The 16,368-nt window shown below is 43.0% G+C and overlaps 1 protein-coding gene across 1 annotated transcript in view; it reads right to left on the bottom strand.

Moving 5' to 3' along the window:
- Nucleotides 1–214: 214 nt before the first annotated feature.
- birc6 (baculoviral IAP repeat containing 6) overlaps nucleotides 215–16,368 on the bottom strand; it is a 90,091-nt gene continuing 73,937 nt past the window's right edge. The window contains exons 71-74 of the mRNA XM_063874736.1: nucleotides 14,111–14,188; nucleotides 11,669–11,857; nucleotides 1,971–2,105; nucleotides 215–1,435 (exon numbers count right to left, since the gene is read on the bottom strand). Of these exons, the coding sequence (XP_063730806.1) occupies nucleotides 1,265–1,435; nucleotides 1,971–2,105; nucleotides 11,669–11,857; nucleotides 14,111–14,188 (573 nt within the window). The 3' untranslated portion in view covers nucleotides 215–1,264. The remainder of the gene's footprint in view (nucleotides 1,436–1,970; nucleotides 2,106–11,668; nucleotides 11,858–14,110; nucleotides 14,189–16,368) is intronic.

Here is a 16,368-nt window from a genome sequence, read left to right as displayed (position 1 = left end):
CCATGTGAATGTCCCCGCTGCGGCACTAATTAAGGAATTGTGATTCAGATTGTTCCAACGACATTCATAAAGAATGTGAATGAAAACGGATGTCGTGTGTATTTTCTTTGGACCTTGTACTATACTTTTAGCTGTCCGGGGTCTCTGGACTTCCAGTCTCTCTTGTGGAGATGTTTGTTGACACGCAGAAAGAATCATTCGCACAATCAATCCGTACTTTCAAGCTCCATTTAATGTCCTAGCAAAAGGAGAATGTGACTGTTCTAAGGAGTGAGTAAAATAGAAAGTGCATTTTTGTTCACTGAAGTTCAACATAATAAAAAAAAGATGAAAGCATTTTGTAGTCAGACGGAGCAGAATCGTTATTTTGTAGAAATAGCAAAGAAATCAGTAAAGGTACTCAGTTGGAGTATTTGGTGGTATGGTGTAGATCAAAGGCACATCACAGCTTTGTATCTCACTGGGGATTGTTGCACACGCACAGAAAACACACATACACATGCACAAGCCTTCAAAATACATTTCCCATGATGCTCTGCCACAGTCTTACGATCTAGTCATGTCGATGCAAAACGCTCATGGAGATTTCTGAGAGGCAACAAAAAGTTGATCCAGAGAATGGTGCTTTTTTAATTTGGAGCCTGTAAAAGGGGACAACATAGCATTAAAACGTGTCAGCCGTTATTCAAGCGGGATGATCCGGGAGGAATCAGAAGAAGCAATGATGACCGGCGGGGCGTTTTTATCTCAGATCTGTTCTGGTTTCTCATGTTTAAATAGTTTCCTTAAAGAATGACCCCAGACCCTCGTTTACAACTGTTCTTGTTCTAACAGTCAAAAAGAAAGAAAGGAAATTAACATTCAGTAAACATTCTTCTAAAGGTAGTTCCCTTATATAATCTGTCATCTTCTCTGCCATTATGTATACATAAACAAGTTTAATAACAGACCAATCAGTGGTTATTTCACAATTGGAAAAAGCACAAAATGTTTACACTCTTTTACAGGTAAATAAAAGTTTTTCCGACTGTTTTCATAAGGGCATAGCATACTTCATAGTTCGTCTCACGGTTCCCACATCCCCCCCTCCCGGCTATCTGCTATTAGATCTTTACATACAAATATTGACAAAGTGGTGGCTTGTGCTCTGAAGCCATCAAGTCTTTTGGAGAGTAATAATCATCATGAGGAGAGGGGAGGGAGGGAGGGGGAGGGGTTGAGATGCTGGGAATGGATGGGGCGACGGGTGGGTGGGCGACGGGACTCATAGCTGGCCCTCGCTGTCCTGGCTGCCCCCCGGCTTCTCTGCGTCGGGGCCTGGCAGCTCTTTGAGCAGGAGGCCGGCGCTGCGCTCAGAGAAGTCGTCTCCGTCGGGCTCCAGGCCGTCGGGGCAGGGCAGCTTCAGAAGCTCCTCTCTGAGCTGTGCCGTGTGCCTCTGTGGAGGGGGGGGGGGCACAGGGGCAGGGTTAATGTTACAGCAAAACAGTAAGCACAGCTCTCTCATCAGATCAAAAACATGTGCCGTGCTGACAGAAGAGCAGGAGGTTATACGGGATGGGGGTCACCTCACAACTCATTTTAGTTAATCTAGTCATTACATCTATATTCCTGTTTTATTTTGAGTAACATCTGATTTTTATTCTGGTTTTTCCATGCGTACTATCTGTGTGTCTGTCTCACTCTGCTGCTGCTGCTGTGTCACCGGGTCCATGTGATCTTTGAAATATGGAAACTAAATAAGATATTCTAAAGTGTTGTGTTCAGGTGTCCAGCAGCTGTGGGACATCTGGATTATTCAGCGAGGATAAATGTGATTTTGATGTCAACTAGCAGGACAGGAAGACTAAAACACAAACTGTGCTGCAGCTGGGCTCACTCAGCGGTACAGTCTGACTTTATGTTCTCACAGGAAGTGGATCATCCCTTTCCCTCTACATGTTCCACACATTGCTCAGATTTCAGTGTGTTACCTTGAGTGCAGCGGCATGGTGGGACATGGTGCGGCCCACCCTCTTGTCGCTGCTGTACTGCTGGATGTCAGCGATCCACTCCTCACACTGAGACATGATCTCCACTCGCTTCAGGTAGAAGTGTTTGTGGATCACCTGCAGAGACACGACGGGGGACAGTTTAGACACGACGGGGGACAGTTTAGACACAGGGGGACAACAAAGGCTTTGCTTACAAATAAAAGATTCATAGCCGCTGTAACAAAAGCACATTTCTGTTGAATCATTATGTCATTATTGAATGTGTGTTAGCTAATTGATGTTCCAGTGTTACAGTACATTCTGCCCCCCCGTCAGGAGTTCAGACTGACCCACTGTGGGTCTGACAGCACCAGGCATTCAGCGGGAACATGCGTCTGGACACCTGTCAATCATCTGAATACATCAGAGAAACACTCCCCAGCACCCAGACTCGTCAGCTTCAGAAAGAAGATGTTTCAGGATCAGCGTTTCAGCGTGACCCAACCCAGACCGGCTCTTCAGAATCACTTGCGGTATTAAAAGCAGCCTGAGCCACACTGATCTCTCTCTCTCTCTCTCTCAACATCTAGTCCCCCTGCATCCCTGCCTCTCATCTTCCTAGCAACAGTCTCCAGGGCCAGGCCATCAGTATGCCGTGCTGGATGTGTCTGCTGCTTTGGGTGACGGCGGGATAGCCTCAGGTATCATGGGGACTGCTGATTTACTGGTTCCCAGTGGGGAGGCAGAGAGGGTCTGAGGAGCGCTTTAATCTCCCTCCTCTCTCCACATCTCCCTCGGCTCTCTACATCAGTGTTTCCCAAACTTTTTTTCTGGGGACCCACATTTTGAGAGACACAAGCCATCGCGACCCAAGTCAATAGACAGTATCCATAAATCATAAAAAACAGGCCTACATTTAATTCTAAATGAATATGCCTATCAACATTAGGCCTAAATTCAAGGAACAAAATCATCAATAAAAGATTAGGCTACAAATTATACCAAATATATACAACCTTCTTTTTTCATTAGATCTGTTTTCACTCTTTTTGAATATAGGCCTATTCAAGTGACAGTTGAAGTATATCAAAAATCTGTCATTTAATTTCACATCTCATGTAGGGTCTGCCTGGCTAATGGGATAGGTGGGCCTGCCTGCGTTTTTGTAGCGCGTTCCAGTCCAGAGTGCAGGAGGAGAGCGCAACACGCATATCAGGCGCTGCGTTAAGTATATTTCTGTGCGTTGTGTTCATATTTGTCATAACAGAAAATCCCAATTCGCACTTGTATGTTGATGTGAAGGGAATAAGCACAACAATACTGGCTCTACTGAGGACAGGACATTCCGACGAAATGCTTATCCAAAATGACAGTAAGGTCGTAGATTCATGACGTCTTTGCAGAGTGCGATCGCAGCTGAGCTGCAACAACTCAGCTTTTCCTGCCGGACTTGTCATTCAGAATGTCTCTCTGTTGGGAAATAGCGCTCAAAGTTCTCAATAAGCGCAGCGAGATGAGCTTGAATGAGAGCAGTTAAGTGTTCCACCATCATATTCCTCAACGTGCTGCAACACATGAAACATGTAATGACTTGGGTTTGGCCGTTTGAGTCGTGCAAGGCACAGCTTCAATGACTTTTGGAAATCCTGGATATTTTTACAATTAAGGAAAACATTGTCGTGCCGTCGTTGCAAGTTCAAGTTCAGTTCGTTGAGCGATGAAAAGATATTGGCCAGATAAGACAATTTGAGAAGCCAATCATCAGTGAATAAATCGGCAAGAGCATTCTTTTTCTGGACGAGAAATGAATGGATTTCCTTTCTCAGTTCATAGACTCTGGTCAAAACTCTGCCTTTGGACAACCAGCGCACTTCAGTGTGAAACAGTAAGTGCATGTGTTCTGCTCCCATGTCAGTGCACAGTTGATCAAACAACCGGCTGTTAAGTGCACTGCCCTTAATGAAGTTAACAACGCGAATAACTTCGTTCAGCGTTTTGTCGAGGTCGGGGGGTGTTCCCTTGCATGCCAATGCCTGGCGGTGTGTGAAACAGTGATTCCATGGAATATGCTTGCCTGCTGTCTCCTTTATTCTTTTTAAAACTCCACTATTCCTGCCTGTCATGATTGCGGCCCCATCGCTCGTTGTGCCCTCACAACTCCCCCAGTGAAGTCCACGCGAAACCACATAGTCGTTCAAGACACGAAAAATGTGTTCACCTGTGGTTCCAGTAGGAATATCCAAGCGACACAAGTCCTCCATAAATCCATTTCCCCACGCATACTTAACATCAACCAGCAAGGTCCTGCAGTCTAGAGTCGGTCAACAAGCTGCTCTTCCAGGTTGTCTGCAATGTCATGTATTCTTTGGGAGACAGTGTTGTTACTCATCGGGATGCATTAACATTTTTCACCTGCCTTTTCGTCAATGACTGCCCTAACCATATCTATTACGGCGGGCAAAATAAATTTTTGGGCAATCGCGTGAGGCTGTTTCTCAATTGCCACACGGTAAGCAACCTTGTAGGATGCGAGTTGGGCTTTGTCATTTAATGTAACATTTTTCCGGAGAACGTTTGCAGATGACTTAATCTCGTGTGCTTTTCTTTGAAAAAAATCTAACGGTTTGTCCACCAGATCAGGGTGCAGTGTTTCTAAATGTCTCTTCAGACTCTCGTTCACCAGTTTTTCACTGCAAAGGACACACATTGGCCGTGCATCCTGACTAGGACCAGCATAGTTCACAAAGCCATAATTCAAAAAATACTCTTTGTACGGCCTTGCTGTTGCAACTCTTTGTGTTTTCAAAGGAGGCTCAGATCCCTGCACGATACCAGCATTAGCGCTAGCGTCATTTTCCACTACTACACCCTCCCCTGTTTCATTCATGGTTTCATTGCTCACACTCGCTTCATTGCGGACGCAGCTGAGGGTCGCGACCCAGTCTTTGGGAAACAGTGCTCTACACCCCCCCCCCCTTCTCCCTCTGCTCTCTCCTCCTCTCTACATCTCCCTCTGCTCTCTCCCTCCTCTCTCTACATCTCCCTCTGCTCTCCTCATCTCCCTCTACATCTCCCTCCTCTCTCCATCATCATCCCACTCTGAGGCTGCTTCCCATTCTCCTCCCGTCAATATTCCTCCCACCCAACCCCCCCACTCCCTGTCCTCCTTAAGTAACAATCAGTGGTGTGGGCGGGGGTCCCCAGCGAGAGGGATGCTTCAAGGTCACAGTTGTGTGGTGAACAGCTGAACAGACAGGGGAGAGTAATGGAGCCATGATAAGAAACATAAAGACGGCAGCACAGGCCTGACCTTAAGCATGGACATGTCCAGCCATGTGCTTTAAGGGGCAGGGGGGGTTCCCCGGGGCTCCATGTGGGGAGGGTCAGCAGCCGTTTAACTTTTGGTATTTAGACATGACCATCGATCAACGCATGGTAGGAAGCGCTGTATGCTAACCATGATGAGAGTGAGGAGGCTTTGACAAATGACCTTTCAGGAAATACATGTGCGCACGCACGCACACACACACACACACACACACACACACACACACACACACACACACACACACACACACACACACACACACACACACACACACACACACACACACACACACACACACACACACACACACACACACACACACACACACACACACACACACACACACACACACACACACACACACACACACACACACACACACACACACACACACACACACACACACACACACACACACACACTTCATTGAGCTGTTGCAGTCAGAGAAGGCTCTCTGATGGAGAGACCGGCTGCTGATAAACCCAGTGACCTTTGAGGTGATGCTGTCCTCTCAATATTTCACAGGGCGTCAGAGCAAGAGCTGGACGTGGGGAGACGCTCCACACACCCAGGTTCAAGGACAAGACCAAATCATGCAGCCATTAAAAACTTTTGTATTCTTAGTGTTCTGTAATTCATCATCAGAGTGTTGAGGCTCAGCTCTACCGACACTGAGCAATGCAGAACTCCAAAATGGAGCAGGAATACTTGATTCCGCACATGAAACAGATTCAAACATGGCGTACTGACAACAAACGCTCATCAACTTCAAACAACGTTACCTTAACTCCACCGAAAAAGTCATCATTTCAAAGACCAGTATGCCAACATGTTCACAAGGTCATGCTAACACGCCAATGTGGTGCAGGTTTAATTTGATCAAGGTCACAAACTTAGTTTGGTGAGTTAGCATGTGCACATTTTATAATAAGCAGCTATGGCCGATGGGAATCTAATCAGCTATGCTTGTATTCATGTGGTATTTGCTCATAAACCAACAGATCCTCCAACCTTGCCACCTCCAGAGCCTCAGCACCAGCCGGGCTAACACTGTGTGTTTTTAGGGTTGATTCCTCAGAAACTTCTTCCCCGCTCTAACAGCAGTGAGGCAGTTTATTGTAAATGCTTGCAGCGTTTCTCAACAGTTCAGTTTAGGGGCTTGAGGTAACGAGGAACCAGAACCAGGTTTATTTTGTAAAGAAAACAAAGCAATAATAAGTTGAAGACTTCTGGCTTATTTATTTTAAAAATGCACCTTCTTGAAGCAAGGTAAAACAAACTGGTATCAGAACCAAGACTCCGGTCTCTTAATTTCATACAAGTGTTTTTTAGGCTATTCTCATATGTAACCTGCAGAGAGGTATCCATCATTGCACTGGCAGACAAGGAAGTTTGTGGGAAAGCCATTTCAGACCCGAAGTCAGCATCATGACCCTCGAATAGAAGACAAGACCACCAGCAAGCAGCTTGGTGAGAAAGAGACAACTGGTTTGATGGTTAGAAGATGGAAGAAGCACAGAATGAGTGAGTTCCACAGTGACCTCACACATGCACTTTAATGAGTGTTCTCCTGCTCTCACCAAACACATGCACACCACGATCCATATTTTAACACCAGACTCATTGTCCTTAATTCCACATGACAATCTGCTGCTGCATAATTCAAGCCTGTACTCTGCAGCTCTTTAAAAACACCATGTGGCAACACTAGGCTCACACACACAAAACAACTTGGTGATTCCACTAATCCAACGCTCATAGGAGAGAGAGAACAGCAGCAGGGTCTTGAGCTTGTCCTATGGAACCTGATTTGGGTGTATGTGAGCCTTGATGATGAAAAGGACTTTCTTACGAGATAAGCACAGACTATTGAGGGCCCGCGGTGGAAGGAAACCTGTGAGAGGGACTCAAATAGCCAACATTTATCAATTTGGTGTTTTCACAGGGAACAGAACCATAGCTAAAAAAAGCAAGTAAAGGATAACCAATGGAACAACTGACTGAATAACCTTTGGCCCTGTGTTGCTAGGGCTGAAATGGAAATGATAAAGTGAGGTTTAAACCAGCAGAGCATGAGCAGTTCATAACAAGACCAAGTCAAAGATTGAACTCCCGAATGGAAGAACATCTTTTTGTTTGTGACTCTAAGTTGGAACACAGGCCGTCAGTGAGATGAAAGTAACACCAAGAAAACAAGGCTTACTCTAACCAAGAGGGGTCTCTCCATTCCAATCAATTCAAGCAATGGCAGCCATCGGCTTCTTTTCTCACTGACTGAAGTAAAACAGAAGCTCCCTTTAAAGTCTTCGGCTCCTTCATGTTCTCTGACTTGTTTGGAGTTGGTTGCCTGGTCTGTTTCTTTGCACCCTCCAGACATTGAAAACAGTTGGTCCCAATTTCCAAACGGTCAAAATGATTCTATATTACACATCCTGATGAAGTGTTAGCAGATGATGGAATCCTGGTGGAGTGTTTTGGCTTCAACGTTAGACTGCCTGGTCATCAGAGCTTCATGACATGCTGTCATAGGGGAGCATCTCTGTTCCAAATGAGGTCAACATGAGGAATAATGCATGGACTCTTGACAGATAATAGTAAAGCTGTTGCTAGCAAAGTGGCTGCTGTCATTCATCAGAAGAGAGAGACCAGCTGAAACAGCAGAAGTAGAAGCAGAGGCTTTTGAAGCTGCAGAGCAAACTGAGACAATCCAACTGGTTCATATGGAGGCCATGTTTTAGGACAGGCTAAGCTACTGTATGGATTTTCAGTCAGCCTCCAGACGCCAAGGGTAGATCTCACTTCTCTTATTTGTCATTTCCTCGCTCCTCAGTCTGACTGGAGGTTGATTTGTGTGCGCCATCTTAAGGAGCGTCCCATGGTGCTAAATTGTTCCGGAGGAGCGAGGAGCCACCACAACATCCTCCGGTGAAATCCTCAGCCCCTCGCCCCGCCCCCTTACTGTGTATCTGTCAGATTGGACGCTGCAGCGCATCACTGATCTGATGCTTCTTAACCTGAGAGCAGTTTAACAGACATCAAACTCAAGGGAATCACTCCTCAGTTTATACAGTGTTTCAATTAATGTGTCATATCTGAACAACAAAGTGGAAGAAATCTCTTTATTGGAAACATATTTCATGATCACTTCACGCGACACGAGGAAAGGACGTCCCATTGCTCTTAAAACTCATTTCCATGCTTCCTCTCTATTTGCGTTGTTTTCTTGCGTCTCTCCGTGCATCCCTGATGGGAGGGACTAATGCGCAAGGAAAAGACGCAAGTGAGGGAAGCAGGGTTGCATGTTAAGAGACATGGGAGTTACCCCTAGAGGGACGGTGGTAAGGAACCATACATCTACTCATAGAGAAACAATGCTGTGAGCCAAACACTGGAGACCTGCAGATGTGCTTCATATCTGCACTCAACCATCCTGATGGCTCACTGAGAGGGTCCCTCTCTTCACCTCTCATAAAGCTGACACATTTAGTGTCAAGAGGAGCTTAAGATGCCTCTTCATGAAGAGTGACAGGATGTGCTAAGACTAGTGAGAGGAGACAGCGTCAGTCACACATCAGATCAGGGGGAGCAGAGGAACAGCTGAGGGGAACACTGTCAGCAGACAGCGCTGCAGCTTCAGCAGGGTGGGCCAGAGGAAACCAACCAGAGAGGAGGCAAGAGCAGCCTCACAGGGGACTCACTTTGTGGCAGATTACTGGCACACTGCGGGTACATTTATTTTGACTGGACGCATTCCTGCATATCTCTTCAATATCTCGATCTCTTGATTTTTAACAAAGCAACTAGGAATGGTGCTGTGCTCATCAATGGCACATTCCATGTCAGTTGAATAGGCAGGCTAATAGGTAAGATAGCTACTACATAGCTAGCTTCCCACCTAGCTATATCCATAAAAGATTGTTACAGAAAAATAGAAACAAAATTGATGAAGCTTTGGTTGTCATGTAGAACATATGATCTGCTCCTCATTATCACTCTGTACTGATTGTTATAGCAACAATTAAAAATAACATTACCTCCAAAACAGATAGCAGCTAACTTGAACACATTCTTTCAGTCTGATTGAGAAAAAGTTAAATGAAATTCAAATTTAAATGTGGGGCCATTTTCCAAGAATGTCTTACCAGTAATTAATATAAAACTATTCTAATACTTTAAGGAGACAGAGCTGCGCCCTTGCAGATATGCACTTCACTGAGTGCCACAAGCTTGACTAGTATAAATGTAATAGTTGTTAATGTCTTTATGTTCATGTGACAGAAGGCAGCACTGAAGCCACTGCTCCTGGTCTTCCTCTCTTGGATGTTTGTCTCAGCTGGAGACTTTAAGGTGCTAAAAGGCCAGGGGGTGAGAAAAGCACATGGGAGATTCTCAGCAAGGTTAATTGAATTTCTCAGAGCGTATGTGTGAGATTGCTCAGCCAGCTGCCTCTGCCATGTCCTCCCCAGTCCCCTCAATATCTCTCGCTACAACGCTCCGTTTCACACACCGGCTGGGTGATGTCATACACTCTTTTTTCCTCATTTCATCCAATCCAACTGTGGAAAGGCCAGATTTTTAATATACCATCTTCAGATCACACATAAATACCAGCAGCTGTCTGTGGATACAATCAGAGAAGGGTTTACCAACTCACAACGGTTTACTCCCGCTCTCAACTAAATCTTAAAAGCCTGAGGATCTGCTTGATTCCAACAATGAGGTGAATCCAAGTCTCAGGGACTTCATTGCTGTGTGATGGATTCAGAGAATACTTCTAAAGAACCTCACTGCAGGGGGATATAAGAGCCTCACAAAAGGTGGAAAAAGACTACATCTAGAACACTATCCTCCTTCAAAATACAAAGCATTAGCAATCCTCTGGGATTTATAGTCAACGCATGAACGCATGTGTAATTCCATGGAGCCCATATCATGGCTAAATGATTCATTTATTATTAAAGCAAAAGTTACCAGACTTCACTTTGCCCACTATGATAATGACACCAGCAGACACTACTTAACTCTCCAATTAGTACTAAATCAATTGTGACAGTTTTTCTCAAACAAGACAATTAGTCACATTTTGATATTCAAGAGGAAGAGGTTTTCTTTTATTTATATTTAAGTGATTTTTAAAAGATAAATGACTTTCCCAACTGACGGCTTACAAAAGACAACAAGAAATGAAACGTTTATTATTTCTTTCATGTAGAACAAAGCGCTGTGTAATAAACTGATGTGATATCAATATGTGATATGATAGTGGGTATCGTCTTTGATCTTGGATATGGTAATATAGCATGAGCATCTTTCCAGGTCTTAAAGGCTGAATTACAGTACATTATTATATTCTGAACTTATTCTAATATTTGCCAAAAACTTGACAGCCTCAATAGTCAGCCCTACAATATTGTTGCCTTGTGAATATCGAGGCCCAGCTCCCACAGAAACAGGATTGTGATCAAGCTTTGTATAACTGTATATCATGTACACCACTAGCATAGGTGTGGAGAAGAATTCATCTGGAGACATTTTAATATACAGAAGAATAACAAATCAATGTGTTCCTCAAAAGTCCTTCAGCTCAATTTCATTAAGCCAAAAGAGCAGTAAAGCCAAATCCAATACATAAAACAACTCTTTGGAAACCTATTCATGAATTCACTCCATGTTTATGTTTCTATTATAAAATGTGTATCATGTAATCCTATCAGAGTGGTGGGATCACTTGTGGTTCTTCCCCCTGCTCAGCCCGTCTCCTCTTCCTCCGCTCATGTCTTGACATCTCTGAATGAAGCTGCCCTGGATGAGCCGGCTGACAGATTGTTATCTTCCCCTGCACTATCAGTCTAACCAGAGACCATATAAAGGATTACATTATATCAAAAAACTGGGAGAAAGAGAGGGGGGAGGAGAAATTGGCCAACCTCCAGACAATGTCATCTACCGAGGGATTAATACCAGGGGGATTTATTACCAGCCCGAGGGAGGAGAAGTTGCTTTCATTCCTCTTCAGTTGATGGGAAATGTCAAGAAGGGCGAAAGGTGTGAAGCTAATGCATTATGTAAACATCTCTGTATCATATTAGAAATGTGTATTGAGAGTGGAAGTGAAGAGAAAGTAATACGTCTGCCTCCGCAAAGAATACAATCAGTAACTTTAACAGAATTCTATCTTGAACCCCTCCTCTTCAACAAATACCAGCTTTAAAAAGTAAAAATGACCCTGATTCCTCTGTAGGTGCAGTTCAAAGAGAGCCCACAAAAATAGAGATCCAGTTCAACTTGATCCAGAAACTACACTATCACACAGAGCGGCGTGTTAGAGGAAACATCCGAGCCTCTTTGTAAACAGGAGAGTGACTCCTACCTCTTTGAAGCATGGTGAGGGGTTTCGCATCTGCTCCAGCATGGCCCATTTGACAGAGGCCTGCCGGATGTTGCCGTCATACTCCCGGGAGCTCTGGGTGCCGCTGGGAGTCCCGCGGGAGCGCTCATACCCCGGCTCGTTGAAGTAGGGCTCAGCCACCAGGATGAGGGACTGCACCGACACAAGAACCTACACAAGAAAAAATAGGGAGGGGAAATGAAGACTCAGGATACCCAATGGTTTAAAAAGTCCAAACAGCTGTTCAACTCTTCCCTCAACAGACTGACACTAAGACTTCACACTTATACAAATCTGCAGTATCCTATCCATTATTATCTTTATCTATAGATTATTAGTAATGATACACCCATGTTTATTATAATGCACATGCAATAAATAGAAGTGCAATGTGCAATTTCTTTACCTCTATTTTTTCTAATATTTTTGGCTCTTTCTTAAGCTTCATAAGTTTATACCTTATTTTTACAGTCAATGGTTTATACGCATATTTGGATTATTTTATTTCAAACAGCTGAACTTAAGCATGTTTCTAACAATCTCTAGTTTAGTTTGTAATGTTATAGCACATCCTTTCTTTAACTTCTTATACTCAATTTATTTGTATTCTATTTGTTTGTTATTTTTGTAAAATGTAGCAACTTATGAAAAACCTAGTTTCCCCATAGATAAATACAAAAATCCTCCTGCCCTAAAACTCTGCACACATTGCAACACATGAAGGTGTCCCAGTGGTTCGGTGTAACCCTGATCCTTTGGTAATTACACGGACACCCCGAGTGTCCTCCACATCTAAAGCCTCTTAAATATTCTTGGCAGGGATGGACTCTGACAAAAGCAAGGAATATTTCGGACCCATAAAGATATATCCCCTCAATATATCTGTATTACCAGCTCGATTAATGTCTGTCTCAAGGAGAAAAAGGACGCCGCCCACTCCATTACAAACAAAGAGGATCCTGGCGCTGAAGACCGTGCAGCCATCCTGGAGCTGGCTGCTGGGCTCCTGTAAGCTCCATCAGGAAACCAAACCCAAAGACCTTCAACTGTTGTGATCAGCCAGATTTCAGAGGCAATATCCAGCCTTGTTGATGACCGATTTCTCCCAGCCTACTCCCCTGTCTCCTATTCAAACCCCCTCATTTTCCATTATTGATCCGCAGCACGCTAAAAGAAATGATAATCAATGAAGACATCTCTATGCACTCTTGAACCGTGCAAATGAGGGATTTATAAAAGAGAAAAAGGAGGGATCATTTTCCAAGGGCCCCTGCTCGCTGTGTGTGAATGTCATCGTGCTGCGTTCAAGATCCATACCTCTGTGCACCACTAAAGATAACCAGCCGTTGCTTAATGTCTAAGGCTTTAGACAGAGATGTAAGAAGTACTCAGATCTTGTACTTGCGTAAAAGTAGAAGTACTCAGATGTTGCACTTTAGTAAAAGTAGAAGTACCAGAGTGTAGGAATACTCTGTCACAGTAAAAGTATTCTAAATGTTCCTCCAGTGAAAGTAGAAAGTACTCTCATCTAAATGTACTTAAAGTAGTGACAGTAGAAGTAGTCATTGTCTGATTGGTCCATTTCAGAATAATATCTCTGATATGTTTTATAATGATTGATCATTAAAGTGTTCTCAGAGCTGGTAAAGGTGCAGCTAGTTTGAATGACTCTGTATACTGCAGGGTAGCTGCTGAATTTACTCCAGGTGAACTAAAGTCTGATTTAAGGGTTGAGTATATTTCACATCATTAATCCAAATCTGACTAGCAACTACTAAAGGTAGTACATAAATGTAGCGGAGTAAAATACACCATTTACCTCTGAATTGTAGAGGAGTAGAAGTATAAAGTAGCATACAATTGTACTTAAGTAAATGTACTTAGTTACTTTACACCACTGGCTTTATATGTTGTAAACACATATAAACTAGTCTCTTTACAAAATGAAAACATGAGGAAATGTAACATTTGACAGTTTAGCTACGATTGGTCTTGGTTGTCTTCACAGCTGTGTATCCCCCGTAACGCTCAGTCTAGAGTTGAGCATTTTCAGGATAAAACATGAACACAGTCTGCTGAATCAAAGCTGAAAACGTGACGTCTTGGCTGAACATGCAACTGAAGTCTTCTGATCCTGAGTCCAGGATGAGTGATGTGTGTGAGTGCGCATGTCTCCCAGGTAGAGATGATAGTGGTTTGTGTTTGCTTTGATTAACACCCACACAATGTCGCCAAAGCAAAGTAATAACTCGGCTTTAAAAAGGGATCCTTCATGTCAGCTGTTGATGCACTCGGCCCATTAATACAGAGCCCGGGGCGCTGTGGTGACAGGGTACAGATAAACTGCAGCCTGCGACACAAAGACTCAGAACCAGCCCTGCTGATCCTCCTGACAGGAGGCTGCCTGATGGATCTGAAGCTCACCTGTAAGAAGCTTGAGGTCTGTGGGTTCCATTTCTCCTCTGGTCTGCCATGCCATGTGTTGAGGATACTTAAACATACCTGGGTAAAACACAAACGAGAAATGAACTTGAGTTGCATGTTATTTTACAGAGGTCAACATCACATATCTAAGGGGAACAGCCCCCTCCATTGTTGGATTACAATTGAAAAGTAAATATAATCCAATGCCGATACGTGTGGTATATTACTATATACAGGTCTTTTCTTTTGTGAATTTGAATATACTTGCTGTTCATTTTAAATGATATGTGTATCCTATGAATATTTTTTAAATAATAATATACATGTATTTTATAAGCGCTTTACAGGGGTAATAAGAAAGACAACAGATAAATAAAGTAAAAGTCACATTTTAACTCGTGTCATGCTTGACAACACTGCTGCTGTGACAAAATAACTAGGGGAAGAATAAAGTATGCATCTTTCTCTTGATTGGACTCAATATGAAGCTTTGACCGTCTTTGTCTTCCTATTTAACACCAATTACTGTTTAACCTGGTGCAGGGCTCACAGCTGGACACTACAAAAGCTCCAGCAGAGACTCTGATGCATCCATCTTCTCTCCCCGTTCTTCCCTCCTCAGCGTGGTGAGTGATGGCTCGCTTCCCTCAGTTTTATCCCAGCCCCAGTTATTTTTTATAGCAGCTGTCTAGGCTCATTATTGAAATACATGCGGCGTGTCAGCGGCTGCCTAATGATGAGCCACAGATGGGGGGGAGCTCAGACACCTTGACCCCAACTACTCAATGGAAGAAAGCCAGGACCAGAGAGGGAGAGCTAAATATATCCTAACATCGCTAACAAAACAAAAAATTCTCAGGAGGGATGTCTGCCAAATGTCAGCTTTAATAAAAAATTGGACACCTGACAGGGACGGTCTTCAGATGTGCTGGGTTAGTTTGACACTTCAACACCTTGTTGGCTCTTGATGGACAACCATCTTTTTTATTTCACTAAACAGTGAGTGGAGATTAAACCTGGAAACCCATTTATTTCTAGAACTTCCTTCTCTTTGCAGTCACTACATGTCTTAGTTGTGCAGGTTTTATTCTTTATTTACAGAAGATATAAGGCTACAGGGAAATGACATCATTTACAATTCTACTTCAGGTCTTCCTAGATGTTTTTTATACTGCATTTTGATTTTGTTTGTGTACATGTTTCCTGTTATCCCAACAGGAAACAAATACCATATATTCAATTGAGAGGTGTCATAGAATGGGTTTGTGGAAAAATGCAGGCTGAAATTCAACCATGGTGTCTGTTGGGAGATGCATGGGCTTAAACCAAGTCAAGTGTACTATTGGATTAAGTTAACAGTAGTGACTAGAATAGGACAAACTGAGTATTGGATTAGAATCACCTTCAATATTAAAGTGATAGCCAAAAGCAAAGTGCTAGGATCCATAGTTTAAATGAAGTCATTCACACTACAACAGGTTCTAAACACACACATATGTGTGTATAAATGAACAGCCAAGACGGTTTGTGTTTAGCAATACAGCAGCCAAGCTGATGAGACATGCTGGGGCTGAATAATAAATGAATCAATATGAAATTAGTCTGAAATAAAGCCAAATTTGCTACTACAGTCAAAACAGGGAACGCTGGCTCAGTAACCACGGCAGCAGAATAGTTTCCTCTGATTGGTGTGTTCCAGACAAACAGACCCTTTAATATTTCACAGGCCTACTAGTTTGTACATACACATTATATTACCATAAGCTAAAAGCAGAGCTAATTCAAACCAAAGTAAAAAGTCTAGTTTCTCTTTTTACATTTTTTTTAATTTAGGAGGCTTGCCTCGAAATCTCATCTCAGGTTCAATTTATGTGAGTTTGAGTTGTGGCAGTGCAATGCTTAGGAGGAGACAGAAAATGATTTCTTTCTGGCCTTTTAACCTTTCATTTTGGTAGTATATAACTATTTTCAAATATGAAAATTAAGAAATAATTCATTTTTTTCAGTTATCTTGAATCATTCATTATATACAGTGGTATGCAAAAGTTTGGGCACCCCTCTGAGATTTCATGACAATTTGCTTTTCCTTTATAATAGAAGATCACAGCAACAACATTTGTTTTCCTACAAAGATGTAGACGTTTTAGTGTTTTCCAGAGCAAAATTCTTAGGGTAGCATTACATAGTTTTATTATAATAAAATAAAATGCAAAAAATGGGATGTGCAAAAGTTTGGGCACCCTTATAAATAGCATTCA

This window comes from Eleginops maclovinus, chromosome 22 (genome assembly GCF_036324505.1).
Source record: "Eleginops maclovinus isolate JMC-PN-2008 ecotype Puerto Natales chromosome 22, JC_Emac_rtc_rv5, whole genome shotgun sequence".
Classification (NCBI taxonomy): Eukaryota; Metazoa; Chordata; class Actinopteri; order Perciformes; family Eleginopidae; genus Eleginops; species Eleginops maclovinus.
The sequence above is the reverse complement of the archived record's forward strand: the minus strand, read 5'-3'. Positions and strand labels throughout refer to the sequence as shown.